This window comes from Meriones unguiculatus, chromosome 5 (assembly GCF_030254825.1).
Source record: "Meriones unguiculatus strain TT.TT164.6M chromosome 5, Bangor_MerUng_6.1, whole genome shotgun sequence".
Lineage (NCBI taxonomy): Eukaryota > Metazoa > Chordata > Mammalia > Rodentia > Muridae > Meriones > Meriones unguiculatus.
In genome coordinates this window covers 123,441,979-123,468,247 of record NC_083353.1, presented here as the reverse complement: position 1 = coordinate 123,468,247, position 26,269 = coordinate 123,441,979, and the positions used below count along the sequence as shown (strand labels likewise).

Here is a 26,269-nt window from a genome sequence, read left to right as displayed (position 1 = left end):
GAGCAGTGCAGTGTAAGCCTGTAATCCTAGCCTGGGGTGGGAAGATTCCTGGGGTTCAGGACCCCCCGGAACTGCACCAGGGCTTCAGGTTCAGTGAAAACAGAGACACTAAATGAATAAGTCAATAAATAACAAGAAGTCTGGGTGAGAAAGATATTTAAAGGGAACCTCAGCCTTTCACCTGTACAATACACCTGTGAACAAAACACACACACACACACACACACACACACACACACACACACGCACATGCACGGGAGGGGAGGGAGAGAGGGAAAGGGAAGGAGAGAGAGAGAGAGATTAGGTTCTTAGGCCCGCAAAATGCCAGAGATATGCTGGACAAACCAGATAGCCAGAGTTTGATCCCAGGACCCACAGTGGAAGGAGAAAATTAACTCCCCAATCAGACCTGCATTACCTACTGTCTCCCAGGCCCATGCACACATACAAATACATATATTTATACAAGGGATTATTACTGCTTACACCCTACTTTTATGCATCTGATTTTCCATCTTGTGCGTGTGTGTGTGTGTGTGTGTGTGTGTGTGTGTGTGCGAGCGCGCGCGCATGCATTAAGGTGGTCAGGAGAGTACCTGAAATTTATCAAATGGCTTCTACATACCACGCACTTAAACAAAAATAAAACCGGGCTCAGTTTTATTTCTTATTCCCCCCACATTTCCGTGGGAGAGAGAAGCTTTATCTGAGGGTGAGATGCTGAATAAACAGATGCCTCAGGCTCAGCAGCCCCCACCCCCACTTCTTAGCACACCGGGCTTTGGGGTTGCTGTTGCTTCCACTTTTCCAAAGAGCAAGGGAATCTTACTCATTTAACACACGAGCCTTCTCCCTATTTAAATGTACCACGCAACGTCCAACCCCATGGCCAGAAGGCATCACTTCAACGTAGGCGGCATGCACCATGAAGATGAGCCGGCTCTGCTCTGGATAGGTCTGCAGTGCTGGCTGCAAAGTTTCCTACAGCAGGAGAGAGGTGAGGCTACCCGGAAATCATTTGGCATGTTGTACATGCAGGTAACTGAAAGCAGCCAGTTACCGAGGATGGGCAGGTACTTGGAAAGTGGTTGGGACTACTCTCTGGCACCTGGGGACAGCTAAGGTACAGGGAATGCACAAACCCCCACAATTGTGTCATAAGGAGTGTCTATACACAAGAATCCCACTAGGATCAGATGCATTCCACACACAAACTTCTAATCTGCAGCTGGTCTAGAAAAAAAAAAAAAAAAAAAAAGAGGGGGGCCTCTATGCAAAGCCACTACAAGAAAATCAGATAAGAAAGAAAGAGGGGAGAAAATAATACTCACCGGAAAAGACACCTTCATACAGAAGATAAAATTATGAATCAAATATATTGACCTGACCTTAAAAACAAAAACCAAATAAAGCTCCCTTGCCTACAGAGCAAGAATTCACAGCAAGTGCTCAAGGGTCAGGGAAAGCTACTGTCAGATGCCAGGAAATGAAATGCAATCTGGTAAATCCTGGGGAACAAGCACTGAGCCAGCAGCAAGCAGGCTGTTACAAAGCACAGGAAGCAAGAAAGAGGAGCAGAAAGAGCATATCAAACAGTACTCTAAAATCACCCGAGAGAACTGGAGCAAATAATAGAGGGGAGAGAGAAAAAAAGGCTTGAACGGGCTAGAGAGACTGGCTCAGTGGTTGAGAGACTGTACTGCTCCTACAGAGGACTCAAGTTCAGCATCCACATCTGTGGCTCCCCATCAGCAGCAATTTCAGCCCCGGGGGATCTGATGCCCTCTTCTGGCCCCCATGGGGTCCCAAATAAATCACACACACATATACACATTTGTTTAAAGACTTAAATATCCACCACACTTCACACCCCTAAAAAACGGTTAAAATAGGCAAGTGGTTAAGTATATACTTCAAAGTGATTTTTTCTAAAATATGCATCAGTGAACCCCCAGCCAAAAATAACATGAAGCATCCAACCCTGAATCAGGTTTTACTGAGAATGAAGAGGGAAGGAAATTTTCTGCTTGCCAGGACACCAAGTTTGTGTCTAGATGTTGCTTCTCCACAGCAGTTCTGAAAACTGGAAGATACCAGAGGAATGCCAAGAAGTTGTCACAAAAACTGTTGGATTTGAGCACCGGTCACCACTGAATGGTCACTAAAGGGAAGACAGACATTTTGAACTTGCAAACACTGAGGGAATGTGGTGACTAAGCTCTTCTTAAGCAAACCTTGAAGATCGAGGAACAATAAAATATGGAGCATAAATGTTGCTGACTCCAATGACTCCACTCCACATTGGGACACAGTACATTAGGACACAGTACAAACGAATACGGGAATCATTGTCACAGAGCAGAATGTAAACATTAAAAGCTCTAATGAGGGGTCAGTGAGATGGCCCAGCACACAGAGGTCTTCCCAGAGACTCATACTCCAACCAAGTACCATGCATGGAGATAACCTAGAACCCCTGCACAGATGTAGCCCATGGCAGTTTAGTGTCCAAGTGGGTTACATAGTAATGGGAAGAGGGACTGCCTCTGACATAATCTGATTAGCCTGCTCTTTGATCACCTTCCCCTGAGGGGGGGGCCTTACCAGGCCACCGAAGATGACAATGCAGCCACCCCTGATGAAATCTCATAGACTAAGATTGGAAGGAAGGAGAGGAGGACCTCCACTATCAGTGGACTTGGGGAGAGGCGTGCGTGAAGAAAGGAGAGGGAAGATGGGGTCTGGAGGGGAGGAGGGAGGGGTTTATGGGAGGATACAAAGTAAATAAAGTATAATTAATAAAAGTTAAAAAAAAGAATTTAAAAGAAAAAAAAAGGAAAAAAAAAGAAGGAAATGCTTGCTTGCTGTAGAAGCCTGACAACCTGAGTTCAAACCTCAGAACCCACGGTGGAAAGAGCCTGCTCCTAAAAGCTGTACTCTGGCCTCCACGTGTGTACCATGGCACTCATGAGCATGCATGCACACATGTACACACACATATATACATACACACTTCCCTGCATCATCACCATCAAATGTTATTTTAAGGCATAATCGTGCAGAAATACGATAGCAAAGGTTGGGAGGCAAAGCAAATAGGGCAAAGGCTGGTTGTGCTGCCTTACCATCACCAGGTAGAACAAGCAATATTAACATTACTTGATGTGAAGGAACTATGAAGTTTAGCTTAAGCTCACTTCAAAGTCTAATGAACTTAATGTAAAACCTATAGAATCATGAACAGTCTGGTGAGTTTAAGAGGAGCAGGATGGAAAGGCATTGCAGGGGGGAAAAAAACTTTTGGTCAGAAGCCAACAGAAGTTGTGTAAAAAACAACAAAAATAAACAAACAAAAAATCCTGTAAACTTCACTGGTAAAGTCCAGAAGACTTCTCTGAACTTGCTGCATGGGGTCAAGAGATGTGGCATAGCTCTGAGAGCTCAGCTTCAGTGAGCACTGTGGCCATCACATGGCACTTGGTCCTTAACTCCCAGAAGTGCCAGCCTTCGTCCTGCACCTCTGTGCTAGCCACACTGTAGTTGATTAACCATCATTAGAAATAGTGTCTATTTCTTCTTCAAGAAGGCAGCCAGGATGTGCCTACCCATACTCCTGGGCTGCCAGGGTACAGGCAGGAGATCCAATCCATAACAATTGGACTGATTACCCAGAAACTTGGTATCCAACAGAAGAGTCTGAGGAAGTCGCCTTTGGCAACCATGGCAAAAGTTCTGGGGACAAGAGCCCAAGGCAAACACTAGTTTTGTTTCATTTTAACTTTTAACTTTATTTATTTAGTTGTTCACTTTACATCAAAATTGTAGTCTGGTCTTCTGGTCCCACCCTCCCTCCCTCCCTCTTCCCCTTTCCCACCCAAGGGAGCCTCCCACCAACCTATGCCAGCACTTCAAGTTGCCTTAGGACTGAGCACATCCCCTTCCACGGTAGCCTGGCAAGACAGCCCCACTAGGAGGAAGTGACCAAAAAGCATGCAACAGAGTCCACATCAGAAACAGCCCCAGCTCCCTTTACTAGGGCACCCACAAGAAGGCCAAGTTGTCTATTAGATAGCTCTGCGTATATCTATATCTATATATGTAGGACACCTAAATTCATTCCATGCATGGTCCTTGGTTGGTGCTTCAGTCTCGGCAGGACCCCCTGGGCCAAGCTTGGGTGGCTCTTAATCATGCAAAGCTCCTGTTCCAGCTGGGTCCTTTAATCTTTCCCTCAACTCTTCCACAAGTTTCCTTGTATTCTGCCTAATCTTTGTCTGTGAGTCCTCAGCATTCTTTTTGAGCCTTTGCTGGGTGGAGCCTCTCAGAAGACAGCTATGCTAGGCTCCCATCTGCAAACATAGCAGAGTGGCCTTGTTAGTGTTAGGGGTTGTCTCTCTCCCATGGGTGGGGTCTCAGGTTGGGCCAGGCATTGGTTGTACAGTCATTCCCTCCATCTCTGCTCTATCATTATCCCTGAACAGACTGTAGGCAGGGTAAATTTCGGGTCAAAGTTTTTGTGGGTGGATTGGTGTTCCATCTCTCTCCACGAGAAGTCCTTTCTGGTTAGAGGGTGGTCTCTTCAGTCTCCATGTCCCCTGCTACTAGGGCAGCTAAGCTAGAGTCACCCCCATATCCTCCCTAAAGCCTACCCTGCCTCCAGCTTCTCTCAGAAATGCCCCACCCACAGTTTTTCTCTCTGCAAGACCTCTGTCTTCCTGCCCCCACTCTTCCCACATCTGCTCCCCACCCTTGTTTTCCTATGTTTCCGTCTCCTATCCTGTTCTCTCTTCAACTACTTCAGATGCCTATTCTGTTTCCCCTTCTGAGTGAAATTCAAACATCCTCCTTTGGGCCTTCCTTGTTACTTCAGTCTGTGGATTGTAGCATAGTTGGACCACATAGCTAATATCCACTTATAAGTGATATATATCATGTGTTTCTTTCTAGGTCTGGGTTACCTCACTCAGGATTGTCTTTTCCAGTTTGACCCATTTGCCTGCAGATTTCATGATTTTCTTGTTTTAATCACTAAGTAGTATCCCATGTGTAAATGTACCACATTTTCTTTATTTACTCTTCGGTTGAGGGACATCTGGGTTGTTTCCAGATTCTGGCTATCATGAATAATGCTTCTATGAACATAGTTGAGTAAACGTCCTTGTTGAATGGTGGAGCATCTTTGGGTATATATCCAGGAGTGGTATAGCTGGGTCTTGAGGTAGAGCTATTTCCATTTTTCTGTGAAAGCATCAGAATGATTTCCAAAGTGACTGCACAAGTTTGCATGCCCACCAGCAATGGAGGAGTGTTCCCCTTTCTCCACATCCTCACCAGCATGTGTTGTCACTTGGGTTTTTGATCTTCATCTTTCTGACCAATGTAAGATGGAATCTCAGAGTCATTTTGATTTGTGTTTCCCTGATGACTAAGGACATTGAGCATTTCTTTAAGTGTTTCTCGGCCATTAGAAATTCCTCTGTTGAAAATTCTGTTTAGCTCTGTACCCCATTTTTTAATTGGATATTTGTTTTGTTGGTGTTTAATTTCTTGAGTTCTTTGTATATTTTGGATATTAGCCCTTTTTCAGATGTAGGATTGGTGAAGATCTTTTGCTCATCTGTAGACTGCCATTTTGTTCTGTTGACAATGCCCTGTGCCTTACAGAAGCTTTTCAGTTTCATGAGGTCCCATTTATTTTTTATGAAATTTTTATTTTTTATATTAATTACAGTTTGTTCACTTTATATCCCAGCTGTAACCCTCTCCCTCATTCCCTCCCAATCCCATCTTCCCTCCCCAATCTCCCATGCCCCTCTCCAAGTCCACTGATACGGGAGGTCCTCCTCCCCTTCCATCTGACCCTAGCTTATCAGGTCTCATCAGGACTAGCTGGATTGTCCTCCTCTGTGGCCTGGAAAGGCTGCTCCCCCCTCAGGGGTCCCACTCATTGTTGATCTTAGAGCTTGAGCTGTTGGTGTTCTGTTCAGGAATTTGTCTCCTGTATCAATGAGTTTAAGGCTGATTCACACTTTTTCTTGAAGTAGATTTAGTGTTTCTGGTTTTATGTTGAGGTCTTTGATCCACTTGGATCTGAGTTTTGTGCCAGGTGAGAAATATAGATCTATTTGCATTTTCTACATGTGGACATCCAGTTAGACCAACACCATTTGTTGAAGATGCTGTATTTTTTTTCATTGTATGGTTTTGGCTTCTTTGTCAAAATCAGGTGTCTGTAGGTGTGTGGGTTAATTTCTAGGTCTTAGATTCAATTCCCTTCATCCACCAGTCTGTTTCTATGCCAGTACCATGCAGTTTTTATGACTATTGCTCTGTAGCACAGCTTAACGTCAGGGATAGAGATATCTCCAGAAGTATTTTTTTTTTGTTTTGTTTTATTGTAGAAGATTGTTTTAGCTAATCTGGGTTCTTTGTTTTTCCAAAAATATGGTTTTTCTTTTTTTAATATTTTATTTAATTTTATTTTCCATGCATTAGTGTGAAGGTGTCAGATCCCTTGGAATTTGTGTTACAGACAGTTGTAAGCTGCCATGGGGTGCTGGGAATTGAACCCAGGTCCTTTGGAAGAGCAGACAGTGCTCTTAACCACTGAGCTATCTTTCCAGCCCTTCCAAAAATATGGAATGCTTCATGAATTTCCATGTCATCCATTCACAGGGGCCATGTTAATCTTCTCTGTAGCATTCCAATTTTAGTGTATGTGCTGTCGAACCAAGCACAACTCTACAGTTTTAAGGAGTGGTTTGAACACTGTACTTAGCTGGTTGCCTATATTTCCAATATTCTGTACAATGCTCAGCAAACTTTAAGCACTCTTTCTGCTAGGGTAGAATTCTGTTCTTTAGAACTGGGACCTGTGCATGGCTATCCCAGTATGGATAGAGCACACACTTAAAAAGCAAAATACAAATGTTAAACTCTCAAACACACTTAGCACCTAATATTTCCATAAGTCTTAGGGGTTCTTCACACAGAACCTTTGAACAAAGAGCCAACTATCTGTGAAGTGTGCCATCCCTAGAGTGCATTATCTATCCCAAATGTAAGGCAAAGAATGGCGCCTGTAAAAATAAGGTTCAGCGTTAAGCACCTGACTACACTTGGATCATCAAAAGCTGAAGCGTTTCAAATCAGTACAATGAAGTGCAGCTGCATCTCACTTCTCTGGTTTGCTGGAATCCTTTGGAGATTTCAAAGATAATGATTCTGAACATGTCTAAAGTGTTTATTCTAGGCTCCAATGCTTGCTTTGAAAGCCCAAAGTGGAATCAAGTTCATTGCCCACTGTGAAGGGATTAAGGGATAGTGTCATTTCCACTGTTCCCACTCCTACTCTTGGCTACGAAGAACTCTAACACACGCTACCCCTGGGGTTTCATGGTAAGGCCCTGCAGCCTGTAGGTCTGTTTGACTGGTTCAAAGATGCACTCACTACTTTGGGACCCCAGAGTTGAGCACAAACTTTGCTAGGCCAGTGCTTCTCAAGCGTGGTTCCAGGATCACAGTCTGCACCCTGAGGTAAGCTCTCAGTTGCCAGTCTTAAGCAGCAGCCTCCTTAGATGGGCATCCCCCAACCCTATTTGTGAAAGGCCAGTATTTCTGATGCTAGCATTAGACAACCACTCTCTCTGAGGGATAAGACACCCCGATCAAAGGACAATCTTTTCAGGTGACAGGAACAGCAAGGAACACCTTGATGGCACGGTCCAGAACTGAAGGAGCTCTGGCTCAGAACTCATCAAACCTTACTTCTCTGGCCCAGATGAAATACAGAAGTTTCCTGGGATCATCAGGTATGAAGAAAACTTGGGTCTTCTTGGGTTTAAAAAAAAAAAAAATCTTGCAGGTTTTTCTTTGCTCTGAGACAGAGTCTCATATAGTCCAGACTGGCATCAAACCCAAGGATTATCTTCAACGTCTGGTCCTCTTGCTTCTTCTTCTGGAAGTTCTAGGATTACAGATGGGTGCCACCATTGCTGGGGTATGCAGTACTGCATGCCACCAAGAGGGCTGCATACCCAGCTCTGTTACGTACTGTCAGTTTTCCAAGCCCTTCCTCATCCCTGTCAGTCATGGGGTAAAGCACAATGTTATGCTACTGTAGCATCATGTTATTGCTCCAATGAATTGAAAACACTTCCTAAATTCTCTCCAGAGAAATCAATACCATCTAACTAATGTTTTTGGCTTGTGTTGTTTTAATTTAATGTGTAAGGGTATTTTGCTTAACGTTTATCTGTGCACGTGTCCAGGGAAGCCAGACGAGGACACGGGATACCCTGAAACTGGAGTTACAGGTGGTCATCAGCCTCCATAAGGGTGCTGAAAATAAAGTCTGGGTCTTCTGCAAAAATAGCAAGTGCTCTTCACTGTTAAGCCATTTTTTCAGCCCCAAGACTCATCTTTTAAAAATTCAGATTTGGGGCCTGTCTTTTCTATATATTCCTCTTTGCTCTCTTAGTGCTTTTTGTTTTAAAAAGTTTCAGTTCATTGTAAGGTCACTGTATTTCACATTCATTGCATTAAACATTTGATCCTCTTTTGTCCTATTAAATAAGAACTGACCAGATGGGCATTCCTCTACTCTCTCTCCTGAGCAGGTTTTAAGCAATTAAAAACGATTATTTTTACTACCTATTTTATGTATCCGCCAGATGTTATCTGTGGTCATTTCTGGAAAAGATCACCCTGTGGAGGTTATAATACATATTTTCCTTTGGGAGCCTGGACTCCTGAGTGCGATCAGGAAAGCACATGAAACTGATTTACTCTTGTATGCTTGTTCCACTGACAAACCAGACCTAATAGCTCAGTGTCTCTGAAGGCAAAGATCTAGTCAGAATTTTCCTTCTTTGTATCCTTGCATTCTGGACCTGCTTGTGTTGAGTGAGAAACAGAAAACAAACAAAACCCATCTCTCTGGATATCAGCTTCCCACTGTACTTTGATTTTTTTTTTTCCAAAGAACTAATATGGCTTCCATAGTTGTCTATGCATGACATAGGAAAGTGCTGGCTCATTCAGGACTGGAACTCCTTACCACATGGACACACTTCCAGATGTCACTGATGGTGTTTGTGCGGCTCTTCCTAAGCCAGTTCATGTGCATTTCTCATTAGTGCTGAAATGATCCAGAATGAAGCAAAGAATTCATAATTACAAAACTGCTCTGTGATTACACACGTCATTTTCTCCCCATGCAGACACAAATTAGAAATATTTTTTCCTGAAACAAAGACAGTCTGTTAAAAAATGTAGAGCTATAGGTCATCCAATGTTGTGACGTTAAAACCAACAGAAAACTCCACCACACTATCACATTACTGAATGGCTACGCAGAGGCAGCCTCAAAAAACACCAAGTCTGACCAAACTCACCACCCAACCACAATTTTAAGATTTGGAATGATGGGGTCAATCAACAAGCAAGAGCATTTCAGGTTTAAAAACCTGCAATGTCCTGTCAAATACTTCAAGATGAGGCAGTGTGGATTCTGGCTTTGGGCTGACTCTTGTTTTTGAGACAGCATCTCACTCTGTGGCCCGTGTTGCCTGGAACTCTCCGTGTGGATCAAGGATGGTCCCCAAGTCACTGAGACCTACCTTAAAGACACTAAGGGCCTGCACCCATGCACCCAGCTTCAGCTCTGGCTTGAATGTAACTTTGAGGAAGTGATTTTTCTACTCTTTCCCCAAGTACAGAACGACAGGTTTCAACGAGACTGTTCTCTGAAGTCTCTTCAAGTCCCATTTCATATGATTGTAAACTTTAGGCCTATCCTGCTTAATCACAACACTGCAACCATTTTTGGGAGGGAGAGGAAGGTTGCTCCTACTAACTGCATCTTTTCCCACAGAACCTAAGTGTGTGAAGCATCTGTCCCCAGCACTCTGATGTACACAGATTTCCTTAGAGCAAAACATGGTCATCTCAGAGATGACCTGTTCTTTGTGCTTAATAGCAATCTCCATCAGCTGGGATGTCCCCCATTAAAGTCACCTGTGAAACACGCAGATAAAGAGTCAGGTAAGATGAGCCAGGCATGCCTCATGAAGAACCCCAAAGTCCTTAGAACAAACTGTCCCTCAAAATATAACATTATTCACCTTTGGCTCAGGTCACACTCATCAGCTTCTAATAGGTTTGAGAGACTCACCAGTCTTAATTTCCTGCATGCATCTGTGATTGTCCACAGAGGTAAATTTCAGGGGCTGCCTCATATAAATTAAAAATGAAGATAATGATGCCTGTTCACCTGATCAACTGACATGACCAGCTGGTTTAATGGGAGGAAAACAGAAAACTGAAATGAAGCTTCGAAGGTGATAGGTATAATTATTTTTCGTAATGCTTCTTCTCTGAAGGAAGCTGGCCACGGCACTGGCAATTTGAAGCTGGCCGCAGCATTCTGGCTAAGGCACCAGCCAGGAGTCAGCATTCCGCTACAGCGCTGGGGAAAGCAGGGTCCCTTTTCTGCTCCTTTTAGTTGTTTCCTCTACAGTTAGTGAGGTGCTTTGAGGGAATTGCTTAATTGACTCCCGAGAGGCAAATTCTAATTTAGATTGGTACAAAGTGTTTTCTCTTTCTGGCCATAAAACATTTTCTTGGATTTGTTCTAATTATCCTTGGGGTGATGTGATCTTGGGTCTGAACACCCCGTTATGTCACCTGCCCTCACCCCTTCACTTCAGAGAAGCAGACACAGGTGAGAGGATGTACACACACCAGACCAACGTCCCAAGGTTAGATAGAGGCTAGAAACTGCTGCACGAAATGATGAACAAGACTGACCCAGGCCGCCACTTCTGCTTGTAATTAACAGGAGAGTTATCAGAGAAAGGTGGAAGGAAAGAAGAAAGGGAGAGGGAGGGAGGGAGAAGGAAATATTGATTCTTGATGCAAAGGCACCATTTACAGGGCTCAGGTTCCAAAACATGGTAGAGGGGTCAACAAGAAAAGAAGCTGGAGGAAGGCTGGAGCCACACAGCAAAGGAGCACACAGAGCATGACATCAGTCACATGTCACAGCTTTGTTCATGGGTCCCTGGCTGCATGAAGGTGACTCACAGGACGACTGCAGACTCAGCAGCCCGCCTCCCACCTGGCTTGCTGACTACTCACTCATTGTTTCTTTTTGTCATCCTGGTCATCAAGTCCAAGGCCTCTCTCACAGGCCACACGGCCATGCCAACCCTATCCTGTGCCTACTTCTCCAAGCTTGGGCTTATTTGTCTGTGTGCACACGCGCACATGTGTGTGTGTGTGTGTGTGTGTGTGTGTGTGTGTGTGCAGGTAAACGCGTGAGTGTATGTGGAAAGCAGAGGCCAGCAGAATGTCATTCCTCGGATGCAGCCGGCCTGGTTTTTAGACAGGAGCCTGCACAGTAAGAGGCCTGGCCAGGGCTGGAGTCACAAGCAGGTGCCACCACTGCCCAGCTTTTCTCTTCTCCCTCCTCCTCCTGTTCCTCCTCTTCCTTTGTTTTCTTCTATAAATAATGTAAAGAGATTAAAAACAACACTGACCACCAAGCCTGCCAGGCAGGATGGTGCTCCTGGCTTCTTCTTATTATTATTTTGAGACGGGGCTTCTCTGTAGCAGTCTACCCTGGAACTCCCTCTGTAGTCCAGGCTGACCTCACAAGATCTGCCTGCCTCTGTCGACCCAGTGCTGGAATCAAGGAATCAAAGGCATGTGCCACCATACCTAGATAAAAGTTTGCTGGTTTGTTTTCTGTTTGTTTGTTTTGAGATAGACTTTCTCTGTGTAGATGAGGCTGGTCTTGAACTCACTGAGATTCACTTGCCTCTGCCTCCCCAGTGCTGGGATTAAAGGTGTGCACCACCTCCTTGGCCTGCTCCCAGTATTTTTAAGCTCCAGCCCAGAAATGGCCCCCATCCACCAAAAGTAAACAAAACAAATAAACACAGAGACTTCTGCATTGAAAGACTCGGTGATGTTAACATTTTCTCGTAAAAACCTCAGAATCTCAGTAGCAAAACAATTCATGAACGTGGTCTGCTCGGCACAGCAAGTCAGGTGAACAGCCACGGCAGGTTCCGCACTCAAGATCAGCACGGGGAGGCTCAGTGTCCTTTTGCCGTGGCACACGCTTTAATTTTTACTACATTTTACTTAATTGTGTGTTTGTGTGTATCAGAGGTGGGGGCACGCACGAGTGGACGTCAGAGGATGGCTTTCGGAGTCGGCTCTCCCGTCAGCTGTGCAGGTACTGAGAACTGAGCTGGGGGGCGTCAGGTTTCGCAGCAAGCTCCCATCCCTGCCAAGCCCTCTTGCCTGCCCTAGAATCTCACGTCCCAGGCAGTTTAATTTCATTTTCCCCTCAGAATTTGCTGCAGTACGGGCCATTAGAACCATTTTATTCTAAGCTTTTCAGAGAAAATCTTCACTTAATAAATGTACACCTCCTAGCAATTAAGACCACTTCAGCCTCACCTGATCTGAGTTCCACATTACAGATTCAGTTGGTTTGTTTCCTTTATTCTTTCGAGTTAATTTCAGTGGAGATTTTTAATGAGGAAAAAGTCAGTTACCTATTCTTAAACCTTAGCAATTATGCAAAAATATTTTTAAAAAATTGTTGCAAGTTGCTTTTCTGGGCCGGCTGCTGACCTAAGACATCGGGAGATCATGATAAGCTGCGTATCGTCCGGTCACGTGATGGTAAATCTGTGAGGAAAACCAGTTTCATTAATTAATAAGTAAGCAGCCACACACATTAAGTCGCAATTATACCATTGCACAATAATAATTTCACTTGGCGTGGAGTTGGTGCGCCCTTCAGCAGAACTGGCACCTGATTGGTAGCAGGGGCGGGTTCGCTGGAAGGGGGTGGAGACCTGGTGCTGACGCCGATCACCTCTGCTCCTTCCGGGGACAGTCAGACTCACCTGCCTCTCGATGTCCGAAAGCAGAGAGCTGGCCCCGATGCGGAACAGCTCAGGCGTCAGCCACTCGTCCCCCAGTTCCTCCTTCACCAGAGAGAGCCACGCAAGGGACTCCTTTGCGGTGCGGATGCCTCCTGCAGGCTTAAAGCCGACCTATGCGGGAGGAGAGAGGAGCAGCCATTGTCACCGGGCTGATTTCAAAAGGGTCAGTGCGAGTACCTTCTTCTTCCTAGTCTCTTTCACTTCGGCAAAGGGACCTATATCAGCAGCATCACCTGACTATACGTCACCATAGTTTTTCCAGCATAAATGGGATCTGGGCCACTGGGGCAAGAATGAGGGCGCATGTCACTCCGTAAACCTCCACACTTCTAGACTAAAGCTGCGCAGCTGGAGAAGCCAAGGAAAGCGTCAGGAGACAAGAAAATACACCCAGGGTGTCCATCCGGTCTCCACTGCTTCCAGTGAGCTTCAAGGATCATGTGGACTCAAGACAGGATCCCTGTGGCCACAAGGTCAGCTTATCCCTCTGGCAGCCATCAGCAAGGAGAGCTGATGGCTGCTTTCCCCAACTAAATTGCAGATTTCTTAGGAGGCTGTAGGCACAGAGTCCTATAAGGCAGGTAGGCCATTAGTGCATGCATGGGGAGAAAATGTTGCCTTGCCTTTCAGTCTATAAACCAGCGCAATTCATGGCCGAGAGCCATCTTAAAGCCATGCTTTTCTAGAGGAGTTCAGTTCTCAGCACTCATGTTGAGGGGTTTGGGTGCCCTTTCCTGGCACCCATAAACACATGGTGCACACAAACAAACAGGCATGCATGGACACACACACACACACACAGAGATAAATCCTTCAAGACACAGCCCAAATCAGCCAATATCTGTTGTTTCTATGTGGTGTCCAATATCTATCAGGAAGAGAAGAGCAGCTTCCATGTGAAACAACTTCATGGTCCCCTGGATTTGCTTGTCCTTGGAACCCTCGGAAAGAGAAGACAAATCTACCCTTTTTCAGATAAATCGCGCTAGCAGCGGCCAGTGCACACAGCCTAGAGAAAGAAGCCAATGAATGAAAGGTCCTGCGAGCAAGAGGGAAACCTCACTGTAAATTGACCACCGCCATGAGCAGGGTTACGAATGATCTCCTAGGTGTTCCCCCTGCCTCAAACACACATGGCAGAGCCATTGCTGAGGAATGGCAAACAAACAAACAAAACGAAGTCAATGAACCAGCGGTGGCATGTATGTTGATCAGAGAAGCCTTTCTGCAAGTTGGGCGGTGTTCATAAAGACTTTATAAAAATATTTCAGCGTCAGCAACTTCATTCAGTCATGTTTCCAAAAAAGAAGTTCTTGTATAAGTTAATATTGTTTAAGGGGGAGGATATAGAAAACATAAATCTGTAATGAAATTGGTTATGAAATATTAAAGTGCAGCTTCTCAGGGGTAGCAGCGAGCACAGTCCGGGAAGGTGGGCTTTTGCACCGTACGACACGGCTTACATCAACGAAGGGGGAGCTAGTCCAGGGCCTCCTGTGCTTAATGTCAGCAACTTGGAGGCCAGGCCTGCTTTGCAGGTGCATACAAAGACACGACAGGTTCTCCTTGCTGGAAATCAACGTGATGAAGTAAACAGGATGTGTCTTGCACTTGCTTTTTCTTGAGACTTAAGTGGGGCATTGGCTGTTAGGGTGGGGAAAGAAGGAATGGGAAAATGAGTAAAATGCCCCTCCAAGGTCCAGCCTGGACCACTGGACACCCACCAAAGTACATGTTCATGTCTACACCTGAGAATTAACGCATGGCCTGTGATCGCCCACTCAGGAACTATTCCTTTAGTCCCCAGTGACATGGTTTTTTATCCCTAACAATGGAGGTCATGCGACATGGCCGCCAAGGCTGGGAGGCTGGGACTCCCCCATGCATGGCAAGTTGAGTACCTGATTTTGATGTTCTCAAGCAATGCTTTATCAGAAACCTTCTGTGACCCAGCAGAATGGCGTTGTTAAGCGACCCTTGCAATGACTCCCATGAGCCTAACTAGTAGAGGCAGTTACAACTGAAGGGAAAAGACGACCTTCTCCTTATACAGCTTTACTTTGAAAATAAAACAATCACAACAAAACGTTCTTTAAATTGGCAGAATTGTATCAATGCAGAAAGTCCATCAAGCAGCATTCATCAGGGTCATCTGAAGGCAATGGCAGGTCATTTTCCTATCTAAGCTTAACAGCGTGACTTTGTTCCAAGAAAATACTGGGAGATTATTCCTCTGGCAAGAAGCACATCCCATGTAAGTCTCTAATTCCAAAATAAATCCACTACAGTCATTTATAAAGTCATAAAGACATGCCACCCGCCAGGCAATGCATTAAAGGCCTTCTTGAGGGAGGTTCTAGGTGGCAGAAATCTAGTTACTGGTTCTTAAAAGCTGCCCCTCATGAAGAGAAGTCTCATTATATTATACACACACACACACACACTTTTCCCTCTGTGCAAAAAAAAAAAAAAAAAATAGTCCTGAGATAATTTGTGAGTAGACAAGCAACTTGAAGAAAAAAAAAAAAGCCAAATTCAGTTTTTAAGAAACACCTCGTGCGCATTTCCCTTTTAACTTTGCATGTTTCAAAAAACTCTATGTTATTCTTCGAAAAGCTGACAAAAGCTAGCATATACCCTCCTCAGCTCGACACTCTTCCAAACAGCACGTCCACCTTCCAAAAACGGAAAAAAATGGATATTTAATTCAAGAGCTAAAGGACGGAGAGCTAGCTTTTCCCTGCTGTTGCGCGGCATTTCATTATTCTGTTTAATAAGTTCATCTCCTCGAGAATTTTCTCTTCACCTCATATTATTAAAAGTAATAAGTTTTTCTGGACCGGGGGTTTCCCAACAGAAAAACCAATTTATGTGTGTCCTTCAATAATGACAGGAAAAGATTATTTCCCATTATACTGCCTACTTTTCATATCACCACCACAGCTTATCATTCAATAAATGTTACTCCGCGATTCTTTCCATTCCGTGAGGAAGTTAAATTTCTACATTAACCTGTTTTGGCTGGCCAACGCCTTGCCAGAAAAACCTCTGTGTCGCAGCACAATTAGTTCCTTAAAGAACCCATTTAAGAATCTCTTGTCCGTGATAAAATTGTCTTCAGTTAATAAAAGGACACAGAGTGGGTTTACACCCCGATCACACACGCGTGTTCCCACACTCACACTCACTCCGTTAATGGCAAACTTTCCCCTGCTGAGGCATTCTTTTGTAATGAAAGGTAAATTAAACATTTATCTTAATAAAGGCGACTCATTCACACCTTCTGCAGAGGGAGATGGTTATCATGCCGGCTGTGGGGAGGATTATAAATAGCACTCTCTTCACTTTGAAGGAAGATTTGCTGGCAAACACATACCTTGTTTCCAGTTTTCCAGAAGAAATCTCTAATGGCCCGCAGCATCACGATGGCTACCGGGAAGGTGGCATTCACCGTCTCTTTTCCAGTAGAGGTCTTAATAAAGTCTGATCCTAAAACAACAGCAAGAAAATCTCCCAGGTTAATTAAAAACTTACTTCTTACACTTAAGTCAGTGAAAGAAATGGGCTGTGTGCGATCTCCCACACCCTCCCCCCCGCCCCGCTACAAAACAAAACACTTTATTTTTGGTAATTATGTGGGAAAAAAAAAACTAAAAAGAAAAGCTACCTTTAAAAGAACTCTGTTTATATGTAAGAGCCAGAAGACAGGGAGAAGGGCTGCCACTTCCATCTTGTGGGAACAGCCCAGCTGCAGCAATGCCTCTGCAGCAGCAGTCATCACTACCAGGCCTGAACGAGACTAAGACTGAGCCTGTCACCATGGGGTTCTAGCCCTCCCTGCTGAACTTCTTGCGGGATTCCGGGGGATGGGGCAGTCATTGTCTTTGGCTGACTACCCAAGGCTGAGCCCACCAGGCTCTGAGGACAGTTCTAAACCCAAAGCTGCGTGGCCCTGGTTAGAATCCATGGCTCACAGAACAGAACACAGAGGCACCAATGTAGGAAAGGGAAGAACAGATGGTTGACGGGGGGGGGGGGGGGACTCGGGGGTAGGAAGGGGTTAACAGAAAGGTGCTGTGTTCTGTGTTCTTACTACTCTTTCCACACACACAGGCATGAAACAAAAATGAAAAGAAAAAAATTAAGAATTTTGTCTTCCTTCACCACCAAATAAATTAAATTTGCCACTCACTGGATTCTCGTAGACTCTGGTGCTCCTGCCTCCGTATTTCATGCCAATTAAAATCAAGTTGGTTTGTTTAATGCATAACTGAGATGAATAAAAACAGTTTTATGGCCTGTGCCCCCTACCATGTATCTTGACACTTTCCCACACAGCTGTGGTCAAGTTCCCCTCATTCTCTCACTCTCTGTGGAAAGCACACGGCACACAGTTGTAGCAGCCCCAGAACTGGCACGGGCTGACTTCTGTTGTTGCATTGATGAAGCAGTAGGCCTCCCAAGCCAGATGAGGATGTGATGAAAGATACCGTACCCTATCCTAGTTTGCAATGTTTTCAACAACTTTCTTCTCCTGAATCTTTAACCTGTTCATGTAATTTACAAGCATGAGACAAATATTAACAGTGGCAGGGACTGGTCCCATTGGTGGTCCAGCCTTACCACGGTTACCAAGTATGGATAGGAACTATCTTCAAAGAGGGCACTGAGGCACGGAAAAGTTAGGTAGCTTCTTTAAAGTCACATGACATAGAGTCTCTCTCTTAAATTGTATGTGCTCATGAGAGTGTGTGTGTGTGTGTGTGTGTGTGATTTCAGGTAAAGCAGTCTACCTTAGCTTGTCTGTTAGAAGTGTCCCGCTTATCTGGGGCCACACAGGCAGCCATAACAGAGATGCCTTCCTTCAGGTGGTACCTAACCCAGCAGAGCTCACAACCCAACCCATCTATGCACAGCAAGGGACCACCAGATACAGCTAGAGAAGAACATTCTGGAGTCTTGCTTCACATACGCACGGTGGTAAAAACTGGAGTATAAGCTCTGAATGCTCTCAACACAGAAATAGCAAATGGCTGAATACATATATTCACACAGATTTTAATATTACCCAAGGAATAAATATACTGAAACATCACATGGTCACTTATGTTCACTTTTTCCCACTTCAAATGAATTGCATTTTTGGATGAGAGAAATCCATATTCTCTGTCCCCACCACACACCAAACTGAACCAGACTTTGAAAAGCACACACAAGGCTCTCAGCTGCACTTAGGTGCAAGTTCATAGCTCCTGTCCAGGGAATGCATGGAACAATACTTAAAACTAATTTGAGTCTCTCAGAGTCTATCGAAGAAATGTGGGACAGAACATGAAGAAACAACCTAAATCTTCCCTTAAAGTGTTGGTTTGAAAAGATTCTTCCACAGCTCTCCTGTGCACTGGAAGCCTCAGTTAGACCTGCCTTCATTATACACGCTATGAAGGCACACGTGGAAAACGTGACAGCAAATGCACAACCTTGCCTTCAAAACCACAGTGACCTTAGGGCTTGGGAGCCCCCGACTCTACAAGCCAACTGAAAGCATGGACACGTCTGCCATGCAGCAGCATGCTGCTCCTCTATCTGCTGAAGTCATCGCTTACAGAAAGAGGGTTTTGAGTCTCCTGCTGCAACTTGTCGTGAGTTGTGTCAAAGTCTGTCATATTTTGATGCTCAGTTGCTAGATACAGACTTTTAAAAATGCATGTATTTATTCATTTTATATTGATGTGTGATTGTACATGCCTATGTGTGGACATGTATATGTGTGTGTGTGCGTGCACATGTGATGCTAGGGATCACATGTGACAGTCTGAGAACTGAGGGAACTGAGTCTCTCCTTCCACCATGAAGGTTCCCAGGACTGGACTCAGGTGGTCAGCATTGAGGCAAGTGCCCTTACTCACGAAGCCATCTCACCCTAAGTACGGACTTGTTAAGGACTCTTTGGAAAAATTGTTGGAAAAATTCATTTGCCAAATGTAAAACATTTTCTCTAAGCCTTCACAATGCTCTTATGGTCTGCGTTGTGTGGAATCAATACAGCTGCTCTTATAGGCTAACAAAGCGTGTCTTTCTCCAACCCTTAACTTTTTTAACTTTTGAGTGTTTATCGTGGATTTCTTATAAACATTCAGTAGGGGCTCGGTGGAGATTTTTGTTATTGTTGTTTTGTTTTTTAAGACCATTAAGTGGTAGATTTAAATCTACCATTAAGTGGTAGATTTAAATCATTAACATTTAAATGTCGGATTAATATCTACCATGTTTAAACCTCTTCCATGTGTTACATTTTTTGTTTAATTTTCACATCCTCTTTGGGTCTTCTCTGACTTACTGAGCATTCTACATGGTTCTACATGATTCCATTTTCTCCTCTCATCATAGCAATTATTCTTTTCTCACACACTAGAGACTGCCCAGAATATTTAATACTTAGTTCTTCCACATTCATCTCGGTCCCTCTTCAAACAACAGTGGGCACTGCTAGTTCCTTTGCCTTTTAATGGAGGGTTCCTTCTGTCTGTCGAGGTCAGAGTTTGTGGTCTATCCCCCCCAAAGGCCTTCTTTAAACACTTCCTGGGGGCTGTCTTCCAGCACTGCTTCCCTCAGCTTTCCACTAAGAGAGCCATGGAGAGGGACATGTTACAGAGCTCCACTGCTAGGACCACTCCACTCGCTGCTGACCTGTTTTCTGGTGACAAGGCTGCTGGGAACATTTCCTTTGTCTTGGGTAGGTAATGTGTTTCCTTTCTCTGGCTTTAGTTTTTCCAAGATTTCCCATTTGCCTTTGGCTTTCTCCTATTTGCATATGCTACACCCAGGAACAATTTTCTTTTTCAGTCTTCCTTGGCATTCTCTGACTGTCCTGGATCTGTGATATATGGCCTGCCCTTAATTTTGGATCATTTGTGGCCATTATGCTCCCTCTGTAAAGTTTCTCTCTCTCTCTCTCTCTCTCTCTCTCTCTCTCTCTCTCTCTCATATTATAATTGCACAAGTGTTATGACTTCTGAAAATTTCCCCACGTTTTTGAAGTTCTGTCTCTCCTAGCCACTCCTGGCCTGGGAAGTGTCCATCCACCTATTGTCACAGTCAAATGGCAAAGCAGAATCTGGAAGTACTAAGTTTCAAGCCAAGTCCTTCCATCCTAGAAATCAGAATACATACGGTACATGTAAGAGATATTTGTAGACAGATGCCAAATAAATATGATGGTGAGAAAGTACTGCGAAGTTCAAACTGATCCGCTAAACTAGACTAACACAGGCGAGATACATGCAATTTGTTACAGACAAAACTGAAAGATGTGGAGGTATGTGGGAGAGCCTGGTCATCAGACACAAACAGCAAATCCAGAGGACAAACCACATCCTCCACGTATGTAGGCTGCTGGGGGACATGAGGCAATTACAGAAACATGTGTCTTAGGGGTGCTACTGTTGGCCTGGGGATGAGTCAGCATATGTGAAGCCTTGGGTTCCATCAAAGCTGTGATTAACGTTTCTCACACTAAACAGACCGTTTTGAACCTGCAAACATCTGGCTTTTGTCCTTGGGGTGGTATGTGGTATGAGGTCTGATCACATGACTCTAAGGTTTGCAGATGGGGCCTTTACTGTCAGTTTCAGATATCAGGAAGAAGAACAGCAAAGAATCACATAGCACATAGTTCAGGCATTTAGGAGCTGGCTTCCATTAAATTTAAAAAAAAAAAAAAAACATCAAGATCTGATTACACAGAGAATTTTAGAAAATGCATTACCTCGCTGCTTTGCCACTGGACTCTCCAGTGAGACTAAGGAGTCACACTTTTGTTTCATTTCTCATTTTAATATCTCTTCCTCCTGCCCTTTGCTAAAACATAATTACCTCAGAGAAATACATGCTGCCTTCAGAATCAGCAAAAGCCCAGAGCACTATCACCTCTCTTCAGAGCTTGTGTGGATCCAGCCACAGCCAACCCCACCTCAGAGTGTGTGAACCCCACAGACAACCCTACCTCAGAACCCAGCCACAGCCAACCCCACCTCAAAACCCAGCCACAGCCAACCCCTCCTCAGAACATGTGTGAACCTTACAGCCAACCCCACCTCAGAACACGTGTGAACGCCCTGTCTCCAGCATGCTCAACTTAGGAGCCAAAACCTTAAAAGAACACATCTCACCATCAGCATAAGCCATCCATACAAACTGGTCCAGACATTTGATGAAATGAGTGAATGATTAAACTAGGTGAGGAAAGGCCTGAGAAAGTCAGAAGTAGCCCAGTAAACTAGCACTCAACTGTGAGTAGTCGGAATTAATAATAAATGCACTGCTTCACATAAAACTGTATTTCTTATTTTCCTGATTTGGCACCTTTAGCACAATTCTTTTCTTTTCTTTTTTTTTTTTTTTTGTGGTCTAAGGCTACTCAAAGCTTTTCTGCGGCCTGTAATTACAAGTCTCCATGGTACAGTTTCATTAAAAACTTTCATTAAACAACAGCTGCCCTTGTATATGGTCTTCTAATCAATTTGGTCAAACAGAATGACTTCTAATCAGCTGTTGATAAAAATAGAAGATGAAATTTTAATTCTAATAGATTAACCACAAACTCAAGACAGTCTTCAAAATCCATCTAACTCTATTCTCCAGTGGATTTAATGACTATTCAGCAACTCATTACTAAATAGAACAAGACGAACATTTTCCAGTTCATTAAAGAAATGTACTATGTATTTTTGCATTGTCCTCATGATTCGTTACAGGGAGTCTTAATTACAAGATAATGGATAATGGTTATTAAATGCAGACTGCAGTAATGAAGCCCTATTCATTTGTGAGCCTCAGAGACTGCAAAGAGAGGAAAATAAAATTACTAGCTTCAAAAGATTAACGGATCAAATTATTATTCAATTTTCAAAATCTCATTCAGACTTCATAGAAACAAGAAGAGATTAAAAACTAGTATTAAGACCAAAGTAGTACATTTACAAAAATAATATCTTAGGGCTATTGCTGCATAATAAGCTTCAGATGTGATTATTTTTTAAAGTATGACTAACAATGGGAAAACATACATTTTTATTTCCTGAACAAATCTTATTTATGATACAGGCAGTTTCTAGTAAGATCTGAAAGCCTTGGTGACCATGGAAAATGTGCTCCAATGCACAAAAGGACAACACAATGGAAGCTGTTATTAACGTTGTATGCTTTCGTAATGAAAAATAGGATTTAAACTCAACTGCTGCTGGAGAAAGCTTGTCCCTAAGTGGAAGTGGCATGGACCCTAGAATAAGAGCGCCTGAGCACACTGCTCGTTAGCCCTGTGTTTTCTATTACTCCCCGAGAAATTACCCATTAAAGGTAGCAGGAACATTTTTATGGTGATTTTAACACTAATTTCCACTTACAATCTGCAATGAGATACTTTTTAAAATAAACAGAATGTATAAAAATATGAAGCACCAGATTAAAACCAGCTAGACTCGTTTGTTCCATATGAGCTTAAAAATAATTTAGGGTGAGATATAAAGTTCCAATTTCATGGTTGAAGAATGTCTAAAGAAGAAAGTTGAAAGCCAAAAAAAAAAAAAAAGCTAATCTTCAATCTAAGAACAGTTGTTCCATAAAGACATGGAAATATGACCCATATAATATCTTCCATGAGAGAAAAGGGAAAAGTTTTGAGAAAAAAAAAAAAAGAGAGACAGATAGGTGACAAAGAAGAAGAGGAGAGGAAGAAAGGGAGGTGGGGAAGGTCTTTTCTCTCTAGTTCACTCTGTCGCTCTGAATACGGGGCAGGGGCGATGCTTTTGCTGTGTCCAGTCCGTCATATGAGTGCGACAACTCGTAGAAGGAAGGCATATCAAACAGAAGGGCAATTGGAGAGCAACCATGGCGTCCCGGTCAGAATATCTCTAACACACGGAGGGTATGCCTAGCACAGTAACCGCAGTCCCCGTAGCTGGTCTCCACTGAATAAAATAAAGATGGAGTCACTTGGAATAACGCAAGACAGTGCGATTCAAAAGGGCCTGTCGGGTAGGGATCCTGACTGCATGTTCTTTGTAACTGACAGTAGTGATGCAGAGAGATTAAAGCGTTCAAAGAATATTGATATGAACAACAGTCTGGCTGTTTTTGTGGCTCAGGTGGTAGAGTGACTGCCTAGCATGGTTGACCCCCAGCACCACGTAAGACCAGGCACACACTCACAGCTCCAGCATTCGAGCGCTGGACCACGAGCATCAGGATCCGAGGCCCTCTCTGACATCGCAGCCATTCTGGCTAACATGAAATCTCAATGTGTACCCCACATGGGGAGTGGAGTCTGCAGTGATAGTTTAATACCCAAAAATTCATTTTAATTTAAAATATTTTGTTTGTTTAAAATGAATTTCAGAAGTGTGACTAAACTGGAAACAAGTGAGTAACCAATCCACTTTAAGAGTGGATGCCATCTGCATGACCTTGTAAATAGCGCTAAGTTCCGTTGGCATTGTTGTTCCGCAAACTTTGGAAAAGAAAAGCCTTACTTAACTCAAGCAGCCAGTTCGATTTGCTCAGCATTTTGAACTAAGAATCACAATGTCGAGCCCCCATGTCTCTCAGATTTGGCTGTGCACATCTCTACTTCCATATGCTGTTACTTGTCCAGAAACAAGCTGTAAAGTTTATAGCGTTTTCAAACTCGAATGCTCAAGTCCCCCCTCTAGGGCCTCGCTCTCTCCTTGCCCCCTTTTGCGTGGGGCTGTTGAAGAAGGAGAGGTCTGGGGCCACCTGTGACAAGAACAAAGACTTCGCAACAGGCAGCGTGTCTCCCTGTTTCTGGACACGGCTGCATATGTGGACTCGTTCACAGGAGAAAAGAGGATTCATTCACAGGAAGAGAAGAGGAGACAAAGGAAAACCACCTGATAAGCCAGATGTGGTTGCAAAGTCCTGCGTTCCCGAATGCAGGAGGCTGAGGCAGGAGGACTGCAGGCTTGGGGTTATTCTGGGTTATGTGGTATGAGAACTTGCTGAAGGAAAAAGGAAGGGAGGAGAGAGAGAGGAAGAGCTGCGATGCAGCAAATACCTGACAAATGGTTAGGTACACATAATGATAAGACGCATACAAATATCACATCTCCGATTCTAAAGCTGTAAATAGCATTCTCTGTGGTTTCCTACTGGTCCCAAACATGACACCCATAACCCAGGCTCCTCCCTAACCACTGAAATGCAGTTTATCCGGGGCCTCAAGAGTTACTAGTACTTTTCTGGTTGTCACAGATCAGCCTTCAGAGTTGGGCAGTCAACTACCCACAGCATTACCTGTAGGGAAAGAAACTTCAACACGTCAGTAGTCGTCACTCCTGGGAAACGTCTGTCAAGAAGATGTCAACAGTGGGGACCTCCCCCTGGCCAGAGACAGAACTTTGGTCAAAGAGCCCTTCAAGGCCAGCTCAAGTCCTGTGGCTGGGAGTGCTTGGCACTTTTCTGCAAGCCAAAGGGCCACATTTAGGGCTACTGATCAGTTGCAGTGAGTTCATTCACACTGAGGTGTGGAGTAAGTGTAAAATATAGAGGGCTTTGAAGATTTAATAAAAAAAAAAAAACACAACGTACTGAAAATCTCTCAATGACATTCTAAAATGAGACTGGGAGTTAGATCAGAAGCTTTTCATTGAGATTTTGGTTGTTTAAAATATACTTCAGAACTGTAACAATACTGGAAAGATAAAAATTAAGTCTCATCATTACGATTTGACCTTTCTTTTCATTTGATTAGTGGCACTACAAAAAAAAAAGTTGCAATTTTGCTGTTAAACAGTACTAGTCTAAGGTTTTACTGGGTTTTCTAAGCATGGACTCTTTCTGTAGGCTAAAGCTTTGCTACTCTATTACACTAATATCCTCTAAACACTGGTGTAAAATTGCTGAGAGGGGCGGAGAGCCGCATCCGTGGTCAAAGTGCTTGCTGCACAATCGTGAGGACCGGAGGTCGGACCCCTAGCAAACCTGAAGACATTTCTTTGTGTGTGGTCAGTCCACCTGCTATTCTAGCCCTAAAGGCAGAGACTGGGGCCTCCAGAGCACGCTAGCCAGCTGCACTCCCCACACGCAGGAGCTCTGGGATTGACTGACAGACCCTGCCTGCCTCAGTGAATAAGATGGAAGGGCCGTGGAGGACGACTCGAGACATCAAGCCCTGGCCTTCAGACTCAAGGACTCACGGAGGTATGCCTACTCACTCACATACAAAAACATGCCCACACATATATGGAATTGAAAAAGGCACCAAACATAACAGAATATAGGAGTCAACAAAAATTTGTAGCAATAAAAGGTTTCTGAATGTTCCAAGAGCAAAGGTTAACTACAATAAAATGTGTAATCAACCTATGGCATTCCCAGCAGCATGCCCCCGCCCTGCAACATGTGACTTTGCTGCAGCCACAGATCTGAACACGGTTTGCACCATGCATGCAGCTGTACCACAAAATGCCAACAAACACTTCTACAAGGACCTCGGCTCAGGCTGGAGGCAGAGCTAGCATGAAAGTAACCAGGCCATTATGGGAAATCGGAGATTCCTGAGGGAGACAGTGTTCCCTAAGGAGGTCAAAAATCGTTTTAATGTTTAATTATGTGTGGAGGGGTTTATACACAGGGACCCACAGAGGCCAGAGGTGTCAGAGACCGTAGAGCTGGAGTTGCAGGCAGTTTTAGGCTGTCCAACATGAGTGCTAGGACTTGAACTCTGGTCCTCTACAAGCACAGTGCACGCTCTTAGCTGCTGTGTTATCGCTATAGGCCCGCTTCTTTTTAAAAAAACTTAAATACCTAGGGTGTACACTGGAGCCTGTGTGCATGTGTGTGTGTGTGTGTGTGTGTGTGTGTGTGTGTATGCAGTATGTGCAGGTGTGTACATGCAAGAGCAAATGTGGAGGTTGTTGCATAACTTTGAGAGATGGTGTAATCTCTTTCCATCATGGGTTCCCAAATAAAATTCAGGTTTGTGAGGCAAGGTTCTACCCACTGAACCACCTCACTGGCCCCACAACATGCTTCTTTGTGGGGCTCCGCTCCATTAGCAGATGGCCTGACTCAAGTTATATGAATTATGTTTTCCCTTGGACTAACCACATCGGTTAGAAAGAATATCTATCTGTCTCTATCCTGTTACTGTTTGGTTTTGTTTTCAAAGAGCCCATGGCATTGCAGGGAAGAGAAAATGACAGTCATGGTAATCAGATCAGTACCACATGATTGTCACAAAAAAAACAAACAAAAACGCTGAATACCTACAGCTTTATTAGACAGGT

At 44.0% G+C, this 26,269-nt stretch overlaps 1 protein-coding gene and 1 non-coding gene across 4 annotated transcripts in view; both read right to left on the bottom strand.

Annotated features, from left to right (window-relative positions):
* Positions 1-6,630: 6,630 nt before the first annotated feature.
* On the bottom strand, positions 6,631-6,737 carry LOC132654503 (U6 spliceosomal RNA). Its single transcript, XR_009592138.1, has one exon. It is a non-coding gene; the product is annotated as a U6 spliceosomal RNA (small nuclear RNA).
* A 5,758-nt stretch (positions 6,738-12,495) lies between these two features.
* The window catches only part of Dera (deoxyribose-phosphate aldolase), a 72,045-nt gene continuing 58,271 nt past the window's right edge, over positions 12,496-26,269 (bottom strand). For all 3 annotated transcript variants that reach the window (XM_021658546.2, XM_021658545.2, XM_060384329.1), the window contains 3 exons: positions 16,342-16,454; positions 12,927-13,076; positions 12,496-12,705 (listed from right to left, as the gene is read on the bottom strand). In XM_021658546.2, coding sequence (XP_021514221.1) covers positions 12,649-12,705; positions 12,927-13,076; positions 16,342-16,454 — 320 coding nt within the window. In that variant the 3' untranslated portion in view covers positions 12,496-12,648. The remainder of the gene's footprint in view (positions 12,706-12,926; positions 13,077-16,341; positions 16,455-26,269) is intronic.